Consider the following 23617-nt stretch of genomic DNA (forward strand, 5'->3'; position numbering starts at 1 on the left):
TCATTAATGTATTAATGGATTCAGTGATTTATCTCACGTTTTTCGCTGTCTTCCTTGTGTATTACTTCATCTTTCTCAAGGACAATTCCAGCATTCTGGCCCCTCCTACGTGGCCCTGAACTGGTTTATAGCCTTCTGCAAAGAAACGATTATTTCTTCCTTCCCCTAAAGCTATGCTTAGAAATCAGAACAGGAAATACAAGGGGGGATTTATCACCCAATTTTTCCCACTGCTTTGTATAGCTCTGAGTGATGAATGTTGTACATGTTGCAATGTTATACATGTAAGATGCTATACAGAATAACGTACCAGAGTGGTGGTCACCATTTCCTCAAACCACTTGGACTGGGCTTGATTGTAAAGATCCACACAGCGCATCAAGTCATCACCTGAAAAGTTCAACATAGCAACACGTGAGTCTTCTCTAGTCAGTGTTAGGGAGCTCAGTTCAGCTTTTGTAGAGAAATCCAGAAGGTTTCAGGGTCAGTCCCGGTGTAGCCAAAGAGGTATTTGTTAGATGCAACAAAATGTCAACAAAACCATGCACTTGATGTGTAGTGAAAAAACAGGGGACTGGGGTGGGAAAGAATGAAGGGAAAGACAAGATTTTAAAAGGAAAATATGAGCATTAAGTAATGTCTTATAAAATGCCTGGGACTATGAAAGCAAGTTACTTCAGTCAAAAGAAAATAAATTGTCATAGACAGAAAGTTATATCTAAAACCTAAAATAATTCAAATGGTAAATCAATGATAGTGGGTTATTAAAGCTTCAGGGTAGCACGCTGTAGGTGAGACATTTTACAACAGGTCTGTTTCAAACAGGAGTGAATCATCAGGCCTAAGCTGTCTGAGATCAGGGGATGCTTCTTTGCAACCTCAACCCAGTTGCACGCTCATGCACTCTCCAGCTTCTGAAGATGCATAATTCCAGTTGGCTTTCTCCTGTGTTCAGGCCGGTAACAAAACAAGCTGCGATTATTTCAGTTTTTCCTTTATTGTAGGACTCTGCTCTGACAGAGAGGGAAAGGTGGGTGGAAAATCTGGAAGGCATGTCTCGAAGGTTACTGCTTTCCAGCTAGTAAATTCTCTTTCTTCTTTAAATAAGGCTCAGTTATGCTTCCCCTAATGGTCTTCTCAAAACCCACCCAGGCTATCCTGAAGTTTTAAATGCCTCAGAACTATCAAGGACCACTCTGCCAAGGAATGGACCTATGAAAGGACAAAACATGGGAGCCCTAGTTAAAACATATTTTCAGCAAAGGTACTTTGCAGATCTCAAAACAGTTCCTGATGGATCCTGTGGAAGTGGTTTGAGCCTCTGTAAAACATCTCCAGGTCACATCAAGTAGCTGTGTCCTTGGTACATTACAGCACACAGTACTACATCCTCAGTATCTCTTGAACAGAAATAATTTTAATCACTGGGTAGCAGTGGAAAAAAATAATCAAAAGTTCACTTTCAGGTAAAAAGACAGTAACAGGAAAATCTAACAGTCACTCACATAGCTGTAGGTGACTGTGATTTAGGAAAGAAGGAAGGAAGGAACTATGATTGAAGGAAGGAAAATTCTCAGCAAGCTTCTTTGAATCTGACTTTGACAGCTTCACAAACATTCTGTTATTTCAGCACACTTTCACAAAAAACCCCCTGACAATTCACCCTCCTTTTACTGCTCTCACCCCAATTACTAAAATCATCATTTTGTGATGCCTGACTTGGAAAAACTGGAACTGTTTCATAGCATGCTTCACTTTGACTTTGTAGCTGCAAGAGTAAAAAGCCAGAGACACACGGGCAGAAAGGCAGTTGCATCCCATCTTGTTCCTGCCACCCGCAGTGCCGCGTTTGCCTCTGGCTGCTGACAGACACAGGTACTCACCCGCCTGAGTGGACTTCCGTCTTGCCTTCTTAATTTCCTCTTCTGTCTTGTTGCTGAGCTTCACCTCTAGCTGCTGTGTTTTCATTTCCAGATCCTTCTGTCTCTCTGTCAAAGCTTTCCGGGCCTTGGAGTAATTAAAGAAAAGTCACATGTTTTAGAAGAAAAGAACTGTCAGCTACTTTGAACCATCTCTGGCTCCTTCAGGCAAGTATTTGTCAGTTAAGAAGTCAGCGACTCTGCATCAAACTGGGTCATAACTGGGATTCAATATTAGGACACCATGTGGTGTTCACAGGAGTGTCCTATCACCGTATGGAAGTTGTCACCAAGAAATCACAAAAGCATCTGAACTCTTCTTAAGTTCTTAGAAAGGCACAGCACAAAAGGCATCATCAGGCTTTTGTGTTTCTTAGTAACTTTCTCAGTATTTCAGAAAGAAAGGGGAGTTGGAGCTTCTTCCAAATGTTTTAATCAGCATCACAAAGACATCTCTTCCATTTGCTTTTTGGGATCTAAATTGTGGAAAGAATTCCAAGTACCTTACAAAATTTATTTCTAAGTAACTTCTGGATTCAAGATACACTTCTCAGAAACTCTGACAAAGGGAACTTTTAGACTTCAAAGCTAATTAGAAAATTCATTAGAAAATTAATTAGAAAATCTAATTCAGGTTCATGACAACAGCAGTTTGTACTGTAGAAATCAAGAATCTGAGACCTGGCCAGAACAAATTATTTAAATTACTTTAAAGTTCTTCAGGCTTTAAAAATCTGATTTATCGGTATCATTACTGAACTTATACCAAAAATTAGTAAAGAAATAGAAATTACCACATGTGTATGCTGTCACCTCCTTTGCTGAGGTTGCCTAAATACATAAAATAAAAATAACTCGTTTTAAATGGACTTGTCATAAAATAGGTCCTATTTGTTCTTCATCCAGCTATAGTGTTTAAAACTAAATTTGGACTATTATATTCTGTCAGCGCCTCGCAGTTTTCTCCAGTCACACCAGCCTGCAAGTTGAAGTTGCAGTGTGAAAGCCCCTGTGCTCGCTTGGCGGGACACGAGAGGGAGCTGCGATCTGCTGAGCAGCTCTGTGCCTCACCAGGCACACTGCAGGCATAGCTGTTCCCTTTTCTGATTCCTCCTTCCCAAGGCTATTCAAATTCGTTTTTTTTTCAATATACCTCCTGAGGACTGTGTTTCTCTGCAGATATGACTGGGAAGAACTTAAGTGTTTTGCAGAAAAATGCCTTCCCTGCATACATGCAGTCTAATAACCTCATGCATCCCGCAGCAATTCTGGCCCCAGGCGAACTTTCTCCGGTGCACGCTGATCTTTAATGAAAGCCCAAACAACCTTCTGGGTTGTTTTCCTTTCCAACTTACACTCAAGAGCAAACCAAGTAAGGATACCACCTGGCTTCAGCATATTGTCAGGCAAGGCAAGGGCATCCTGTTTCCTGATAAGAGGGCATTTTTGCAGGTACAAGTGGATGTTCACGTTAGAACAACCCCTGACACTAGGGTGCTGCTGCTGTTTGAGTTTTCCAAGTGAGGATGTTTGCTGTGAGGTGCAGAAAATAGGACCTGAGAGATCAGGTTTGTGACTTGCCATGCCAGGTTCGAGCTGCCTTACTTGGCCACTGCATGAGAAGATAGAAGAAGATGCAGGTGAGCCTCTGGCCTGACCCTGCTGCTCTTCTAAGGCAAGGCTTTTGAAATGTTGAGGCCAACAGACATGACTTCCAGATGCACATAAGCAAGAAGTATTTTCATCAAAGGTATTAGAAGTATGTTACCCCAAACTGGAAAGGGGAGGATGAAACATAAGGCTCCCAGTTGCCCCAATCTCAATTAAACAGCAAATGATGTCTGAGGCCCAGCAGAGCATAACTAACAGCAAAAAGGACTCCACAGAAACCTCTGTGGTTCTTTGTGGCAGAACAGAAATGTTGCACAGTGCAGCTGCTTTTCTGTCCAAACCAGCAGTAGTTCATAAAGTTTCCAGCTTGTTCTCTGCTCCCACCTTTTCAACTGCTGCGTAGCGGCTGGCCAGATGCTTCCGTAAGTCTGCAATATGGTGGTCACACTTCTTCATGTCTTTCTTAAAGTTCTCTCTGAAGTTGAGCAGGGGTTTCTCTACCTCGCTCTGAAGCTGGTAATGAAAAGAAAGGAAGAAATGGCAATAATAAGGAGCTGGGCAGCAATTCCTGGCTCTTTCACTAAGCAAAACTCAGGAAAATGAGGAAAAAACCTGCACACATCACAGGCAGCAACACTTTGCTTCCCAAATAGAGCTCTGAGTGAACCTATGGCAAAACTCCGCTCTTCCCAGGACCACTATGTTAAGAGAAAATTTACTGAAGGGAACAACTGTCTTCCTCTCTCTTCTCATACATAAGATCAAACTGCAGGCAATATCCAGAGCACTACTTGAGCTACTTGACTCCAGCCTAAATGATGCAACTTGCTTAGAAAAGCCAGAAAAAAATACAGGAACTAAAACCGCTCGGCCTGACTCATGAGACCCTATCTGGAGTCCTATGTTCAGTTCTGGAATCCCCAACATAATAAATATATGGAGCTGTTGGAATGGGTCCGGCACAGGCCACAAAGATGATCTGAGCGCTGGAGCACCTCCCTTACAAGGGCAGTCTGAGAGAGTTGGTGTTGTTCATCTGGGAGAAGAGAAAGCTCCGGGGAGATCTTAGAGCAGCTTCCAGTATGAAACAGGCACCAGGGAAGCTGAGGAGGGACTTTTTACAAGGACATGGAGTGATTTGACCAGGGGGAATGGCTTTAAATTGGAAGGGGTGAAGATTTAGATTGGACACCAGGAAGAAATTCTTCACTTACTTTGCTAAGGTGAGTAGATTTAAAGCACCAGCATACACAGACCACCGATACCCACCACTGAATGAGATTTGACCAAGGACATGAAATCTCAGTAAGTTTGCTAAAAGAAAAGAAGTTATCAGGCATACAACAGAGAGCCTCTATCTCTGTATCAGTATGGCAGAAAATTTGGGCTGAAAGACAGAGGCATAGGGTTAATTAATGATAGTATTGGCTGCTGTAGAAACTACACAGCTGAGTTATCAGCAACCACACTTCAAAAATTCCTCTGATTTCACATGTCCTTATTTTTCCCTTTGCTCCGTCAGCACTATTTCCAGAATGGCTGGTAACACACCATCATATCCAGGCCAGCACACCTTTACTTCAACTAAAACAATATGTGTGCATCTCCTCTTCCAGCAGAACTCATCTCCTGCAGTTCAGGGAGGGATAACCCTAGACTCATAGAATGGTTTGGGTTGGAAGGGACCATAAATGTCACCCAGTCCAACCCCTCTGCAGATCTTCAACTCCATCAGGTTGCTCAGAGCCCCACCCAACCTGACCTTGAATGTTTCCAGGGATGGGGCACCCACCACCTCTCTGGGCAACCTGGGCCAGGGTTTAACCATGTTCAGCAAAAAAAATTTATTCTTACTATCTAGTCTAAACCTTTCTTCTTTTAGCCCAAAACCATCACCCCTCATCCTATTGCTACAGGCCCTGCTAAAAAGCTTTTCCCCCACCTTTTCTATCAGCCCCCTTTAAGTATTGAAAGGCTGCAGTAAGATCTCCTTGGAGTCATCCCTTCTCCAAGCTGAACAACCCCACCTCATAGAAAAGGTGTTCCAGACCTCTGATCATTTTTGTGGCCTCCTCTGGACTCACTCCATACCTTTCCTGTGCTGAGGGCTCCAGAGCTGGACACAATATTCCAGGTATGGTCTCACCGGAGCAGAGAAGAGTGGATGAATCTCCTCGCTCGACCTGCTGGCCATGCTTCCCTTGATGTAGCCTCGGTGTGCTCATACGCTCTGCGCTGTACTGACTCTGTTGTGCCAGCACTGACCAGTCTCATTCCACTATCACTGACAAATATAATTACTACTCCTAAGGATATCTTCTCTGAAAGTTATAGCAATAATCAATATGTTTAAAACCATACTCTGTTAAAAACAGAAAGACAGAACTAAGAAGGCCCAAAGCAGGTACAGGAACAGCGGGGAGAATTCAGAGCATGCTTTCTGTGCAGGGTTTAAGTAAAATAATATAAGAATCCCTATACATTGCCTGCCTACAGGCCCACACCACTCCAGGGTGCATTTCTTCCTCTTGGAAAACAATACGAGAGGACAAAGGGGAGCAAAAAGTATTTCACTAATTACAACCCTGAAGTAGAAGTTTGAAGCGGAGCAGTGGGTTACCAAGGCAGCAGCTGGTTGCCTGAGTAACCTCTGCATAATCACTTACAAACTGTTCAAAGCTATAATTTTCCTTTAGAACATGGCTGTTGTGCTGAGATATCTGCCATTGTATTGAACTTGATCACCCACAGAGGTTAACATAATGGAACAGGATGCAAGAGGATGTCACACGTGGTGGTAAAAAACAGATATATACCATATTTTGTACAAGAAAATGCCTTGGGCATCACTTGACAGAAGATTCAAAACCAACATGAAGCAAGCTCCCAGCACACTTTTCACAAAGGCTAATGATACGAAGTCACAGTCCTCATTCTTTTCCTTCCAGACAGACACAGTAGATTCTTGTTGGTAAGCCAAATATGTTTTATTTCTTCCTTTACAGAAGTCATCTGTACAAGGTCCAAGTACATTTACCTGGACATGCTGGAATTTAGAGCTCCAGGTGAATAAACTCTAGAATCGATTTTCCTTCTTCTTTATGAAAAATCAAGGCTAGATGTGGTTTAACTTACTCATCAAATAAAATAGGATTTTGGCAGGAAGAATATGGATAGAGTTCCAGTAAATTTGTTTACTAGTTTATTAATTCTTCTAAATTAGTACCACATGCATTTTCCCCTCTAACAAGCACTGAAGGAAGATCCACATCAATTACAGGCCAAAAACCTTTTGCAAAAGAAGGACTACTTACCTTAGAAGAAAATTTGAGATGAACCTCCGCTTCATCAGCCAGGCTCTTCTTTAGCTGAGCCCAAGCCTCTCCTAGCGTGCTGCAAGAAGACAGAGTGACAATGATCAATGCTCTGTCTTCTGCACATCCTCCCAGCAAGATTTGTCAGATAGATATGGGACAACGCTTTGTATCGTATTGTACTCAACAAAATCATGGAAAAGCGATAGCAGAAATCTAAGAAGACAACCAATCTCTTTGACCAAGGCAGAATTACACTGGCATTGTATGTGGATCTTTGAAATCACTGCTCGTAATGACGTCCAGCTACAGACATGCCACAGTCTCCATAAGCAAGCTACTTCAGTACCTTATCCTTACCATGACCAAGTTTTTCTTTTCTAATCATTAAAATTAATCTCTACCAATGCAGTTTTCCCATTGCCTCTTCTACTTTACACCCCATCATTGGTGAACAGACTATCCTGCTTCTCCTTGGAGAAGCCTTTCAGTGTTTGAAAATTATCAGGTCTTTTCTCCACCTTCTTTATCCTTCAGGCAAATGATTTTCTAGATGACAGTAGTTTAGGGACGCTCCTTTAGACCCTCTCCAACAGCCTAGATTCCTCTTAAGGTGTCATACCCACAACTACACTTTCTTCCAGCAGAGGTCTTCCAGTTGCTAAACTGTTGACAGATTTCATATCAGACACTCTTTCTTCTACATATCTCAGTATGACTGCTTTTTCAGACAACAGCGCGAAGTTGTTGATGAATAAGCTTGTGAATCATTACAGCCAGATCCTTCTCCCACAAGCTGTTACGTAACTGTTATCTTTCACATCCTGTGAAAGTATAAAACCTGGTACTTTGTCCTCATTGAAATGCATCTTATTTTTTTTCAGTTCACCTCCCCAGTTTAACAAAATAACTCTGAATTGCAACCTTTTCTTTAAATTGTAGACACCGTCCTTCCTAGCCCTGTCTCATCTCTGATTACAATAAATCTATTATTTATTCTATCATAAGTCATTACAAAAACATTGGGAAAAAATCTAGACTTGGGATGAATATTATGGGATCCCACTCCACCGCTACTTTCAGCACTTCACTTTTTGTAAGTAGAAGGTATGGTTTCTTACCTAGTTTGCACCTTAGGCTTTATTTAGGCCACATTTCTCTTGCCTCCCTACAAGAGCCTCCCACTGCAAAAAGCTATACTAAATTAAGAGCTATGATGACTTCTGTTGTTCCATCATGGAAGGCATTTAGGTTGCTTTGACATTGTTTGTTCCATATGCATCCACAATAATTGCTCATCACCTTAGTTTTCCGGTGAGTGCTTCTAGAAAGCTTGATGGTTTATTCGACCACTTTGTACAGGTTATATAAAGCTGACTGATCTAAAATTTCCTGGCTCCTTCTCTCTCTCTCTCTCTCTCCCACCTCCTTTTCAAAGATAGTCATATTTGTCCATAGCCTGAAAAATTGCCTGTCATCTGCAATTTCACAGTAATGATCTGTAATCTCTGACGTTGCACCAACAATCTGAGTCCTCAAGTTTGGTCTACATCACAGCTAAAGAACCTAAGATTGTTTCACCTACACAAGTGCTCCCAACTCTCCTCCTTCCCTAGTTCCATCCTGAGGTTCAAGTTCTCACTAGTACTATTTTATCTGATCTATTTAAGTAAAGAAGGCATTTCAGCCTGCTGAGCATCTTCTGCATCTCTTATCCAACCACAATAACAACCATGGATTCTATCTCCTTCTGCGTACATACAGCAGCACTGTACTCACAGGGACTTGGACAGAACCATCCAGGTACCACAAATCATCCCATCTTGTCACCCTCATGTCCCATTCACATACATGATGGTGGGGCTTCTTACCACCAAAGGAGGGCAGAAGACCCTGGAGAGACAGCCCGTACTTTGTGCCACTTCCATAAACCACTGGACAGCAAAGCTGGAAAAGCAGTGGTAGATCCTTTCACTAGTCTCCTCCGGTCCTAGCCAATTTGGCCACCACAGCACCTTCCATGCCCTCATACTGCCACCTCTCAAGACACAGCATCACTGGGCACTGTTCCTAGCTCCCTACACTCTGCTCTGTGTCCCCTTTGGTTCCCTCCTTCAATGTTTTTTATGCTTCGGTCTTCATTCACTTTCTTTTTATCTACTCTCTCCTAGTTTTCTTCCCCTTACTTCTTTCTGGTGTTCCCTCCTCTCCTGTTGGGGGTAGAAAGTGGGAAGAGGATGTGGAAGAAAGCAGTTTTAGCTTTGAAAGGAGCAGGTCAACACCCACTCCTAAAGGTGAAAGAAGAACAGAAACCATTGTCAATGCAGGTGCTTAGAGAAGTGACAGCCCAGCACGCCTCTTGCAATTTCTGTCCATGCCTCCTGTAAGCTGAGCAAACACCTCACGGAGCTTTACGCCAGCAGAAACGCACTGTGTCAGAACTGGGGTGAGGACAGTCCTTTCCAAATTGGCTTTCAGTGCTTAAGAGAGTTTGTCTTGGAACAGAAAGAGCTAACAACTCCTAATCCTTCAGGAGTGGTGTCTTTTCATTATTACTCAGGAACTGCAACCTAGTCTGAAGTGCATTGCCTAATAGCTTCTTAATAATTTCCAGAGCGTGAACACGCTACAAAGAAGGGACGACCAGCTGCTTTTCTTGAAGGGCCAAACCCAAGACAGGAAGAGATTTCTTCTGCCCTCTGTCTGTGCTGCTCCAATTCTACCAGCCTGACCTTATGGATCTACTATCAGCAGTATAAATACTCCATATATTGTTCCATATTAAAAATATATTAGCACTTATACATGCTAATCCGTAAAGGAACTAGTGCTGGCTAGAACAAGGGGAGCATAAACATGTTATTGGAAATGCAAGATTTTATTCAGATACTCTGGAGAACTCACCATGAACATCTTCAAAAGCAAAATATTCCAAAGCAATTCTGTCTTCCTCAACACACCCAGGATGCCAAGCTAAATAAACCTACTGAATGGGAGAGCTCAGGAAAAATGCATGTACCTGTGTGGGAGGAATACCTTTTATGTTAAAATTCTTGCCTTTTGCAAAAGTCAGAGACACACTTACCCTTCTTCCTGAGCAGCCAAGGAATTCTGAGACAGTTTGGACAGGTTCTTAGCATATTCCTCCTCAATCTTTATCCTACCCTCACAGAGAAAAAGAGAGAAAATAAAAAGACAGCAGTAAGTAAGCTTTAAGGCAGAAACCCACATACATAATTTAAAGACAATCTCTGCATTTTAACAGATCTCGCCACAGGAATTTTCCTTTCAGTCTCCTGGGTTTGCCAGCACCAGTTTCAGAATCCATCTCTCCCCTCCATATGCTAAAAATGCAATGGCAAGAGCAGGGATATATACAGGACAGCATGTGTGATAAATTTAGAAGGAAAAGCTACAGTTCTGGAGAGCAAATAACAAGGACAAAGTGTTTCTACTGTGCAACGCAGACTGCCTGCAAAACTGGGCTCGCTCGAGAAGCATGTGTTTCAGTCTGCTGCTAAACGTGAGGTCGCACATCCTTAAAGTGAAGGAATACAGCGATAAAGGAGAAATCCAAATGAGGTTTGGGGTGCTGGACTGCACCTTTCCTAGGGACACCGAATGCTTCCTGCTCCCTGTTACAGACAACAAAGCTGTGGCAGGGGCTTCTGTCACTGACACGTGGAGGTGCAGCCCCTGCCCTTCACCCATCACACCCACTGCCCTGCGCTTCTCTCCATTCACTCAGCAGCACCACACCAAGAACAGGAGCTGAGCTTGCCAGCGTTGGGGTGCAGAAGAAGGAAGCTGTTGGCACACAACCACAATGGGAATGGCTGCAGAGAAGAACAAGAGTAGCTGTTAAGTGAAGGGGACAACGGTAAATGCTGATTGCGCAGCAAGAAGGAAGCAGCAGCTGCTGGTTCTGAAGTGACATGCATCACTCCTGAAATCCATCTCAGTCTCCTCCAAGTTCTTCTCCTAGTGAAACATTTGCAAGGTACAGATGATCCCATCTAAGGCAAACAACTGGCTGTTTGCTGGTTTCCAAACCAGCTCGCTTCCTAGAGCGTCTCCAAGAGAGAGATGAGTGGCACCTGGGTGGAGCAACTCCTGATTCTGTGCTAACTACATATAAGCAGGGGAAAAACTTGATCTGAAATCCGTCTCCTTCCAGTGAGAAGACAGAAGGTGGCGTATTTTCGGCACACCCATTTGCAGTAGCTAGTTGAGCATGCACTGTTATGCATGGACTTTCAAGACAAAAGGGGTCCCTTGAGCCAGCTAAGAGGGCTCCAATATTCTGGGCTGCTGAAAGTATGAACTGGATGCCACTCTGTGGGATGCAGGAGGCTGAGGCCCAAGGTGATACCCAGTTAGGTGTGGCACAGTACAACCACAAACCTCACCCAGCACGTGGAGTCCTTTCCTCCCTTCTGTGAGAAAAACACCAGCCATCTCCCCACACCTGCTGTAGCAAGACCAACAAATACAGCTGGCCAGCACCAAAGGTTAGGGTCTCACTATGAAAATGCTTCTATGAACTATGAACTGAAAACCCTGTGAAGTTCTTCTTTGATACTGCTGCAGCTGGGGAAGTATTGAACAAGACAAAAGGAAACCTCACAATTTTCACAATCACATGTAAGACACAAAGTGCCATCACTGCCTAAGTGGCACCCTAAATGCAAAGCCACTGGCTTCAATGGAAGTGGTCCTCATGAGCCTCAGCTTTGACTGAGGCTCTGGGATTTAAAGTGTTACTTGTACTGCAGGTGGATGGCACTGTGGGTAGGGCAGAGTGCCTTGGGAAGCAGGAATAACAACAAAAAATAACAATAAAAAGGTGAATTGGTTATTGCTTAACAGCCTCAATTGTAAGATATAAAGTGTTCCATCCCAGTCCAGCATCCTGTCATCATCTGTGGCCAAAACACCTTGGACACCTCAAAACTGGCTAAAAAACCAAGATGAAGATATACCTCTAAAAGGGAAAAAATATGCCTCCTGGTCCTGGCCCATACAAACACCTTGCAAAGTCTGGACTGTGGTGACTGTGAAACACCAACACACCGGTAAAGAGGGCCTCTGAAGTAGTAGTGCCCAGGGAAGCTGTGGCTGCCCCATGCCTGGAGGTGTCCAAGGCCAAGTTGGATGGGTCTTGGAGCAATCCGATCCAGTGGGAGGTGTCCCTGCCCACGGCAGGGGGTGGAACTGGATGATCCTTAAGGTCCCTTCCAACCCAAACCATTTTATGATTCTACAGTTCCTGAGCTGTGTGAGTCTTCCTCCAGAAACCCCCACAGGTGTTTCACAGTTTCTCTGGCTTCACACCACAAACCCCCTTAAATTTCCTGTTTTCACTAACCTGTTTGAAACCTTTCAGAATTCTACTCCCTCCGTACCCCAAAGTGTTTAAAGTGTTACAGATCATATGTGCATTTTGACTCACACTGTCTTGACTTTATTAGTTCTAGTTGCTCTTCGGATGTTTATTCCCTGCTTTCTTATACATTTTCTTTTTAAAAAAAAAATCAAGTACTTCGTGTGCCCACACTCCAATCGTTTCAGTCACACCATGTTACAATGGATGAACTAGAGAGCTACAAAGGGAGGCAAGGCTGATCTGATGTGACTACCATGCCAGAAGAACCAAATAGATTAAGACAAGACCGGCAACATGAAGAAAAGGTGATAGAAGATATCCGACAGACATCTACAAAACTGTCACTGCGTGACGACAGTGATTTTTTACACTATTTCTTTTTGTGCTATTTCTCCGGATCAGGAGGCAACAATGAAATTATCACATTTTAGAAGCATTAATTATTTTTTCTGTAGTGCATAAATTATAGAAATCTGCTACGAATTGTTGCAGTGGTCAAAACCACAAAAAGATTCAAAAGGGTCAGATAAACAAGTACCTGCTGGACACAGAATCCTAGAATGGTTTACATTGGAAGTGACCTCAAAGCCCATCCAGTCCCATCCCCTGCCATGGGCAGGGACACCTCCCACTGGATCAGGGGCTCAGAGCCCCGTCCAACCTGGCCTTGAACCCCTCCAGGGATGGGGCAGCCACCACTGCTCTGGGCAACTTGGTCAGGGCCTCCCCACCCTCACAGGAGAACATTTCTTCCCAAGATCTCATCTCATTCTCCCCTCTTTCAGCTGAAAACTGTTCCCCCTTGCTCCACTCCTGCACTCCGCAATAAGGAGCCCCCTCCCTACCTTTTGTGGAGCCCCTTTCAGTACTGGAAGGCTGCTATACAGTCTCCCTGGAGCCTTCTCTTCTCTAAGCTGAAAAACTCCAACAAACTCTGGCTCTGGAAATCCCCAAACTTCTGGTTATTGGAAGCTGGAAGGACAGGGGCTCTCACACTCTTTTCCTCTAACGCACTCAGTACTGCCATCGTCCCATTAAAGTCAGTGGGTTAGGCGGACCTGCATCAGACTCACTACAACCATTCTCCTGCTTGTGTTTCTTTTCCTGTAGCTAAATAAAGTGCTATTTATTCCAAATTTTCTAAACATAGCCCAGTTCAATTAAAAAGTGAGTGGCCAAAAACCTAAGACAGTGTTCCTTTGCTAATAGAAGCACTACTTCTTACACTTAGAGACTGATGCTACTCAGGGCAGTCTGCAGAATTTCTTTTTTGGAGTGCTTACTTGAATGCAAATGCTGGACCATATTGTCACTTTTGACTTAAAGTAATTCTTTCCTTCTTTCACACCCACATCCTTCATCTTTTAGTTCAGGCAATTCACTCATTATTTTCGTCTCTTTCTTGAGGTCTGTCTTATTAAAATTCAAAGCTGTATTATAACGCTAACTTTATCAACAAGAACTGAATGAACACATAATTGCTCAGACCAAGTTTGCTATTTACAAGTAGCTCCTCTAAAAGCACCTATTACATTTCAGTTAGTTGTTGGTTCTTTGATGGAGAAATCAGGTTAATGTCTTATCCCAGCTTCCTATGTAAAGGTATTTTTATTAGCTGCCTGATCCTTACCTGCAGAAGGCTGGTTGTGAGCCTTCTATTTCATTTTTCTAGACATGAAAACCCCTAGTTAAACATGGTCTTGTATTTCCTGAGCCACCTGACGGTCATCAAGAAAGTCTCATCAGTACTTTTTCCCTCTTAGCTGGGAATGTAAAGGTTCCCCTGATGGCCTGAACTCTCTTTTCCATGAGGAACCTCTCCAGCTCAACACCATCCTCCTCGTTTTCCAGTTAAAACAATTCTGAATCTTTCGTTTCAAACAGAAGAAAAATAAATCCATCTTCTTATAACTCCCATCTAGATCCTCTTCACACACAATTCCAAATCTTTGTTTCCAGCACAGTGAATCTTTTATCGATTTTTCTTCTATTCTACATTTACTTATTCCAATACTGACAACACAAACATGCCTCTTCTCAGTGTCAGAGCTGCTCTCTCATTTCATATCAACTCTCCCTCCCTCTTGAATGCTGCTTTCTTTTGTTTCTGTCAAATTTCACTGTATATTATTTTCTTTGGAGAGGCTTTCCTTCTTTTTTTCCCTGGCCATGGCTATGATAATTCTGAGCGCTTTCTCCTCATCTTCTAGCTTAGCAAGACTATTTCTCAGCTGTATTCTTCTTTCGACAGCTGGTCCTTTCTTCTACCTGCATCCTCTGCTCACACATTTTTATGGATCATTGAGGCAACTGTCTCTCCCACTGTCTTACATCAAAGGCATTAGGAACGACACATGGATGCTGGGCACTCTGCACTTCCTATATTGGATCATCTTTATTGCCTGTGCCATACTTTCTATATCCCTAATACTAAAAAAAAAAAAAAAGAGGAGAGGGAATCCACAAATGGAATCAACTATCCACAAGTTCCACTCAATCAAACTGCCATCCAAACACCAACCTGGGGTCCCTGTTTGTTGCCCCATTCATTGCCACTGTTGATTTTTATCAGCATAGCCATGCTGTGTCCACAGCAACAGAGCAGGAAAGAGAAACCAACTCAGCAGCAAACACCAACACAGAGGCAGTAACAGAGGACAGCATCTCTTTCAACTGGTTCAATTGCCCCCAGGAGAGAACAGCCATCAGTATGCTCTGCTTTCCTTCCAAGGGTAAACATCGCTTGTTCCCTATGGGATGTTCTCAAGTTTTGAGTCATCCTCAAGATGATTTACACTGGCTTGGACAGATGACAAGCCATTTCAACAACAGTGACACCGCTTATGAGTAGTGATGTCACATCATCTCCTGTACATTGTCAAACTGAACACCTATCAACTGCTTGTTTGGTGCTCAGTGCGCTCCCCATGTCAGCAGAGCAACAGACTATTAACAGCATTTTCTGCTAGTGACATTTGCCTTCATGACTTGGAGATCACTCCAAATATCTGTATGTGTGATTTAGCTCCATAACCAGCTTAAGTCCTGAGTGGTGCCTTTTTACACCTTCCCTTATGAAACTGCCTAGGCTGCAAGTCAACAAATTACTTCTCTATTTTTCAGACAAAGTATTTCCTTTCTAAATATCATCTCTACTCTGCTTTTTCCATGTCCATGTTTTTTCCTCGAACTTGCAGCTTAAAACTCCCTTGGTTCCCCCTATCCGAACAGGCAACCTGTATGCAATACGACTAAGACAGGCACAGCAGGAGAGATGAGGGAGAGCTGGGAAGACTGGAGAGTGTGGATGGGCTTTAAAGAAACATTAGAAGTTCTTTAAGAATTGCTAGAATATATTTTATGCAGGTTTTGCTACATTGTTAATGTACTAAAAGCATATCTAAATCAGGAAAGAAAAAATACTGCCATAAATAGTAAATTTGACACCAAAGTGCTCCTTACCTTTCTCGAATGAACTCTGCCATTTCCTTCTGCATCTGTTTCCCTTTAAGTTGCTTTTGAAGAAGAATTTCAAATCCCGACACTGTATTGTTCCCTTGCGAATCCTTCTTATCAGCCTGGAAGGAAAAAGGAAGTTCAACAAAAAGATACGGGGAGCAAACCCACAGCCACGCTGCTCCCAGGGGCACCAGCCCAAGCAGGCTGAGCAACAGGCAGCAGCGGTGTCTGAAGAGCTCTCCTCTGATAACAACGGATGACTGCAGCACCTCAGCCCCTCTCAGAGGAATCGCCTAACACTTTCCTCTTCCCTCGTCTTATTCCTTTTCTTTAATTTAAAAAAAATAGCAGTCTTACAGTTATCTTTAGCTAGCAGAAGACTATGTTGGGGCCAAAGCCGCAGCCTTCCCTTCTGCCATGGCCTTTCATACCTCAAATCACCCCTGGGCTGGCTCCAGCAAGCAGGAGCCTTGACAGCTCAGCCCTGCAAAGAGAAGGAATCCTGGAGCCTCCATAAGGAACTGTTTGAGAAGCGGGGAGGAAACTGCTGCTCCTTCCAGGGGTAACGCAGCCCTGAATGATCTTTAACAGACTGTAAAGTTTGGCACTCAGAAAATATAGCGAGTCTACATAGACCTGCTGTGAAGCAGGGTAGAACAGCAACTTGGTCACTAGATTATTGCCATACATCCCCGTATTTCCTACACTGTCTTTTCACTCCATGCGCCCCTGACTTCAGGTTTGCCAAAAAAATCTTCTCTCTGAGTCTTTCCTCTCTCTCTCTCTCCTTTCTCTGCTTTTCCCTATTTCAGAATGTCATTTCCCACTCTCTTCCAACAAACAGCCCCAGGACTTCAGGTCCGTAAAACAAATGGTCTGTAAGGACTACAGGTTTTGCTCCAATAACCTGGGACAGAGAAAAACACCACATTAATCCAAGCAGGAGAGGTGTAGGAAGCCCTGGCAGGCACCTGGCAGCTGAGCAGCGCCAGCCTGAGACAACAGAGGAGCAGAGCTGGTTGAAGAAGGAGGGGAGTCACAGGCAGACCATTTATAGGGCTGCAAAAGAGGAAAGTCCTGGGAGCAGAGCTGTGGGAGATTAAAATTTTGCAGACCAAAAGCAGCTTTAAGTAGAGTTTCACTGACAGCGAAATGGGATCAAACCCAAGAAGCCAAGCAGTGGCCGAATCAAAATGAAAACAACCAAACAGGGCAGAAACATCTGTAAGACACAAACAAAAGATAAGCCTATGCACCATTTCTGATTTATTGCATATTGAGATCAGAAGACTGGAAGAAACTCCGATCGCTTGTTTAACGTGACCAATTGCAACGATGTCAGTCTATTTTACCAAGTTCTTGCCATTAGTCCTCCCAACGCTGAGCACACCCGAGAGAAGCTGTGCCTCTAACAGCTACGCTTTTCTGCAAGTGAAACTCTCCTTTTGTTAAGAAAATGGAAACACTTTACTAATTGATAACTGAAACCACATGTGAAATTCATAAGTCTTCATTGTTGACGCGCCCTGCAAAGAAACAGTTTACCAGGGGAAGATTTCTACCAGCTCCACACTTGAATGACTACTGTATTGTTTTAATCTGACGCAGGATGCTGGAAGCAGAACTAAGCAGAAGGGGGCACACACAGAAACTGCCACTGGAGAGTCCCCTGCTGACAGCTGCATTAAAACTGCACAACTTAAGAGCTGCAAATGGGCTCATCCTTCACAAAATTCATCCTTTAAAGACGTCATTTATCATCTGGACGACAGAATCATAGAATTGTTTGGTTGGAAAAGCCCTAAGAGATCACAGAGTCCAACTATACCTGTCCGCTACTAAACTAGGTCTCTGAGCACCTCATCCACCCGTCTTTTAAATCCCTCCAGGAGTGGGGACTAAAGTACCTCCCTGGGCAGCTGTTCCAGTGCCTGAAAACCCTTTCAGTGCAGATTTTTTTTTCTGATATCCAATCTGAACCTCCCAGGGGAGGGAGTTTTACAATTTAACACCACGTCTCTACCTACTTGCTTTCAACGCGATACCCCAGCTTCCCTGTGCATCCCTAGCTCTTATATTCTGAGCACCACTGAAATAACATTCCCTGTCAGCCTTGCTATGCCCTCTCCTGCTGCACAGCCCTTTTAGCTGAGGTACTGGGTAGTTTGTCCTACATTCTCCCCATTTCATGACTAAAACCATCTCCTGACAGCTCACCCTGCCTTTCTGGACACTCAGACCACTTAGATGGTTTCCACTTGATCTTGACCGAAGCCCTCAGTCTCCCTTGGGCTGCCCCAACACACTGCATTTCAGCGCAAATTCTCCTTTACCTTGTACATCAAATCAAGCTGTTTGTTCCACTTTTTGTTTGAAGCTCAAGAGCTGCAATATGGCATGTGGCTGGCTGCCTACTTACCCAGAAATAATCACAGTAGCTCCACTCCGAAGGTTTCAGCAACTGCTGCTCTGGCATTACGTCAGGGTGGGGGAAAGTCACACAGTTTATCTGTAAAAACAAGCAAAAGAGAGTTAGAAAGTAATGAAGTTTAGCTGTTGATGAGAAATATGCAAATGAAAGGCTATATACTCGTGCTTCCAACCAGAAAATCCACAGTGAAAGCATGTCAGTGAAGAAAAATCGGTTGTTGCATGGAAACAGCAGCTAAGTATTCCCAGGAAGCTCCTCTGAGCAAGCAGCAGTGTTGGAAAATAAACTACCAGTTTCACATGAGGAAAACCTCCTTAATTTGGAAAGCACCATACAGGGAGTTCTCCTAGATCCCTACCAAACTGGGGTAAAAGTCCTGACGTCAAACACTCTGAGCAGCCCTGAACACAAGAAATACTGTGGGCAGTGGAGAGCACTAAAGGAACAATTGACCTATCTCATCTGAACACCTTGGCTATGTTAGTCTCTTACAGGATTACAACAAAAGGGGTTATTTTTTTGGTGCAGAGCCCTTCAACCTATCCCAAAGACCTTTGCAGATGAAAGTCATTCTCCCTGCAAAAAAGGAACAGAGGCTTCTAAAGTCAGCCTAGCCGCAGTGTGCAAAACCCACAGCCATTTATGGGACAGGACTCATCACACGTTAAACAAAGGCATAAAATAGTACAAGTGCTCATTAAGTTATCGCAGTAGGAAGCGTAGCCTGATAAAAGCACAGTGGAAGCAAAGTGTGGCAGCTACTGCAAAATGTGCTGCAGAATAACTCTGGATGCAGTTAAGCCTTTCAGGGGAAGCATCAGCCAGGGGCAGGGCTCACTGCTAGTACATAATGCCAGCCTCAAATTTCCTCCAGGCAGGCACACTAAAGCACACGCTCTCATCGCACCAGCAAGTTCACTGGACACTAAGAGTACTTGGGTATTAATCAAAGAACCAACAGAAACTGGGGATGGAAGACTCATAAATAACACTGCATGGGTTCAAGGGGGTTTTGGATCAGTTAACATTCACAGGAAATCCAAAAACAAAGCTATGGGCAGGGTTAGCACAGCTCCACAGGCAGATGTAAAGGTAGTGCTTACACGCAGGGAATCTGCCTTTGGTCAGATGAAAAAGGACACAACATACTGCAAAGCGCTGACTGGGTAAACCCACCAAGCTAGAGCAATGCAGACAAAACCTTTAGCTGATACAATGCTGTTCCTGCAAAACCCGTGTTGGCTCTGCTGCTGTCTGCCCATGCTGCAATTTCAGTGGCTGTCCTAGATGGAGAGCAAGAGCATTCCTCACTCGTCTCCACAAAAATCACTCTGTTCAGAGCCTGCCAAGTCCACTTCAAAGCAGACTGAGGGCCCTGTACCTGTGCGGTCTTTGGCTGTCACCTCAGCTAAAAAACACGCATCTTCCCTTCCAGCTTCTTTACAGCTCCCATCAGGCTTTGACCTGCAGGAGATTGGAGACCAGGGCACTCACTCTACCATCACTTTGCCGGCAGAAGCTGTGCACTGGTGAGCCTGTGTCTCCAGCCAGAGCCAGCCTCCACTGTCCACACGGTCCCAACAACAGACAACAGGAGCAGCTGAAAATGCCTTCTTCCAGTTCCTTCATGCTCCGCATCTGAAGTGCCACGCTCCAGGAGTTATAAACCATCAGCTCAGTTCAGAGCAGGATGGCCATGTGATGGAGGTGCTGGTGCTCCCCCTCCACTGGGCACCCCACACCCCTGTGGCATCAAGGGACAGGGTAGGGGCACACTGGGGGAATCACACTCAGCCAGGCTCGCCTGTGCTGCAGCAGTGGGTCCCTGCGTTATCTCAGGCTGACCTCTTCACCACCACAGCCTCCAGCACACAGCCCATCCACGAGGAACCCCTTTTATCTCTGCTAAAGTTTTCCTCTCATGCCTCTTCCTTGTCAGCTCAGTTATCTCAGGACAGCACTGCAAGCCCATCTTATCCTGGTTTTTTTGGGTAGGTAGGTCAGGTTACCTCCCATTCTCCGTTTAGGGATCACCAGATCTAAAAGCTTGTGAGTAAATGCCATCATCTGGAAGCATAGAAGCACAGAAGTGGAGCTGGCACCTCTCCTCTGGACACAGACGGTGCCAGCAGGGGCGTGCAGAGCTGCTTGTGGGCCCTGCAAAGCTCTGGAGCGAAGGGCTGCCTTTGTGTACTGCCTCAACACCTTATCAACACCTCTCATCCCCACCAGGAAGCTTCACAACTGATCAGCCCAAATGTCTTAAAAAATACCAGCTAGAAACTTTAAGCTAAATTGCTACTTTCAGACAATGTCTGAGAAGCACTGACCTGGACCACTGCTAGACTGGTGCATGAGGGCAGACAGAAAAGGCTCCGCTTCGCTGCACAGATCACCAAATCCCACACCGCTGCTCTGCCAGTCACGGGCTGCCCTGGCACCTGTGCATGGCTCTACACTATCACAGCAACACATCATTTCTCAAATCACACAATATACTGTAGTTTTGCCTTTAAAAAATGAGATCATCTCTGAACCCAAGTGCAATTGCTCTCCATGTATTGTAGCAGGCCAGTTGCTTCCCGTGAGTAACACTGCAGTTCATCTCCCAGTGGAGATATGGAAAACAAAGTATTGTGAGCAACCACAATGTTACAGACAACTATGTGAAGGTATGGGGAGTTAGGAAAGGTTTAAACAGCTTCTGGCTTTGAGGATTTCTGGCTTTGATGCTGCATTTCACACTCAATTAAAATGTGGGAGACAGCCACAGGTCACTTGGACACCAGCCCTTCCAGCTCCCTCCAGCCTCTATGGCATTTCCAACCCTCCCAGCAACTCCCAACTCCTCCAGCATCTCCATCCCTTGCAGTCCCACCACTCCCTGGAGCCCCTCCAGCCTGTGCAAAACGCTGCCCTGCACACAGCTACTGTGTGTGCTTGTACAACACACATCACGGGCATCCAGGACAAGGCACTGCCTTCAAGCAGACTGTCAACCTACAGGAATTCAGGATTTAGCTCAAGCTAAAAATAGTTAGCAGCAGAAGGCAAAAGCGGTAAAGAGACTGCATGAAGTTTACTGGATACCATTCACATCTCCACATCAGGAGCATCAATACTGCAGTGGTGAACGGAGACGCTATTCTGGCTTCCACCTACCCTCTTACTCATGGTCTTGCTGAGAACAGCTAGGAGGTCCCACGCAGATACACACTGCTCAGTGGTGTTTTGTGTTGCTCAAGATTACTTATTTCAACTGAGACAGGAGTGAGTGCTTCCCATGAAGACAGCAGTATTTTCAAGGCAGATTTCTAGGGCTCAACATTATCATACTGGGTAAGGAGAAGCAGCGGGGAAATAGGCACCTCCAAAGTGCATTTTGCAGCCTCTACAAAAAGACTGGGCACCATCGCGCTGCGCACCAGGACATGGAGATGATGTGCAGGAGGGAACACCTGGAGCGGCATACGAGTTGTTCCCTGCAGCTTAAAAATCTGCAAAGAGAAACTGTAAGGGAAATTCATATTACCTGCTAAAACCAGCATCTGTTTCACAAAAAAATGAAATTTGTGTCAGCTGGAAGCTGTTTAAGACTCTCCGTTACATCACTAATGCCCTGAAGAATTAAACACAGTCACTGTAAATGCCCACACTCGGAGTGGTGAAGGCGTCCCACTGCAACGGGCTGAACGCACCAGACCACATCCACGCAGGCAGCAGATGAGGAGCGGTGAGGACACTTATCAACAGCAGGGTTCATGCATGTGTTTCTCAGAGCATCACCAGACACTGAGTTTTACGAGTAAATCAGACATTCTTCATTTCTCAGAACATTACACTCAATTGTCCAGAAACCATGATGAATTGTCTGGAAAAAGTCACTGAGCCATTTGCGTTTAGTGTGATGTTTAGAAGGAAATCAGTGTCAGAATTTAAAAAAAAAAAAATTAAATCAGAAGCTTTTGCAATTAAAAAAAGAAAAAGATTCTTTGTGTTTTAAACAGAACTTACAGTTTCCTACACAGTCCCAGAGGAGGCATGAAAATTTTCAAAATCCTAGGAATATTACTAAAAATTCATAAATCATGGAATGGTTTGGGTTGGATGGGACATCAAAGCTCATCCAGTTCCAACACCTCCCCATTGGATCAAGCTGCTCCAAGCCCCATCCAACCTGGGCTTGGACCCCTCCAAGAACGGGGCAGCCACGGCTTCTCTGGAAAACCTGGGCCAGGGCCTCCCCATCCTCACAGGAAAACGTTCCTTCTCAAGATCTCATCTCAGCTTCCCCTCTTTCAGCTGAAAACTGTTCCCCCTCATCCTGTCCCTGCACTTCCCAGTAAGGAGCCCCTCCTCAGCTTTCCTGGAGCCTCCTTTAAGTAAGGGAAGGTGTTGTTTAACTTGATGAGGTTCAAACAGGCTCACCTCTCAAGCCTATCGAGGTCCCTCTGGATGGCATCCCCTCCCTCCAGTGTGTCAACCGTGTCACACAGTTTGGTGTCATTGATAGACTTGCTGAAGGTGCACTCAATCCCACTGTCCGAGGGATTATCTATGACCACATAAGAAATCCCGTGACTCTTTCTTTGCATTCATGACCATGAATTTCTTATACTTAAACAAGAGCTCTTGTATCTGTACCTCTGAGCCCTTCTAAAACCTCTCTGGGTTTCCCAGCAGGGAGGGGAACACCAGGCTGACACAGAGCAGCTGTGAAATGACCCCATCTTGCTCCCCACCCAGTCCTCCCTCTGAAATGCTCCTTTGCTTGTTCCTAAAATCAAAGATAGCTGGGGGAAAAAAAAAAAAGTTCACCAGCTTAGTCCTACTGATGAGCTTTTTGACTGATGCTAAAGAGAGACAAAGCATCTCACACTGATATCCTGATGCGTAACAGTATTAAACACAGACAGTGATGTCTCCTCCTCGCCCAGGGACCACTGCTCTCACTAATCGCGTTCCCAACAGCCGGCCTGGCTACATGCAAGGTCCAAATCCCAACAGCACAGCCCACTGCCACGCTAATGCCTTTCAACAATGCTGACTAGCCAACAAGGGCTGAACAAAAGCGTGCAGAAGCTGCCTATTACGGCTGTAATTGCCAGTAAGAAACAAAACAAATTAAAACACATATCTCAGCTAGCGATGGAGTCACAGAACTTTAAAAGAAAACAAGGCGTTATGACCTGTATTACATTTGCACAGGCTCCACTGGGACAGTCAAGGTGATAATCAGCCTCATCATGATATTATATTAAGCCCTCATCCAGCCTCTTCACTAATAAAATAATGGCTGTTGTCAGCTTGCAACAAAGCAAAATTAATGACAAGGCACCAGCAAGGCGTACTCCAAGTAAAAGCTAAACAAACATCCCAGAGGACAGCAGCCGGTCCTTCCAGCTGCCACCAGTGGCTTCATAAAGCCAGTGTGAGAGCAACTGCATCGCTGAGGCTGGAGCGCGTTCACAGCCAGAGAAGACACGCTGTGAAAACC

General features: G+C 44.5%; 1 protein-coding gene across 4 annotated transcripts in view; it reads right to left on the reverse strand.

Moving 5' to 3' along the window:
- GAS7 (growth arrest specific 7) overlaps positions 1-23617 on the reverse strand; it is a 111121-nt gene that overhangs the window by 11526 nt on the left and 75978 nt on the right. For all 4 annotated transcript variants that reach the window (XM_054083232.1, XM_054083229.1, XM_054083231.1 and 1 more), the window contains 7 exons: positions 18109-18198; positions 15693-15808; positions 9930-10004; positions 6845-6923; positions 3915-4043; positions 1884-2007; positions 311-390 (listed from right to left, as the gene is read on the reverse strand). In XM_054083232.1, the coding sequence (XP_053939207.1) occupies positions 311-390; positions 1884-2007; positions 3915-4043; positions 6845-6923; positions 9930-10004; positions 15693-15808; positions 18109-18198 (693 nt within the window). The remainder of the gene's footprint in view (positions 1-310; positions 391-1883; positions 2008-3914; positions 4044-6844; positions 6924-9929; positions 10005-15692; positions 15809-18108; positions 18199-23617) is intronic.

Source organism: Cuculus canorus, chromosome 18 (genome assembly GCF_017976375.1).
Source record: "Cuculus canorus isolate bCucCan1 chromosome 18, bCucCan1.pri, whole genome shotgun sequence".
Classification (NCBI taxonomy): domain Eukaryota; kingdom Metazoa; phylum Chordata; class Aves; order Cuculiformes; family Cuculidae; genus Cuculus; species Cuculus canorus.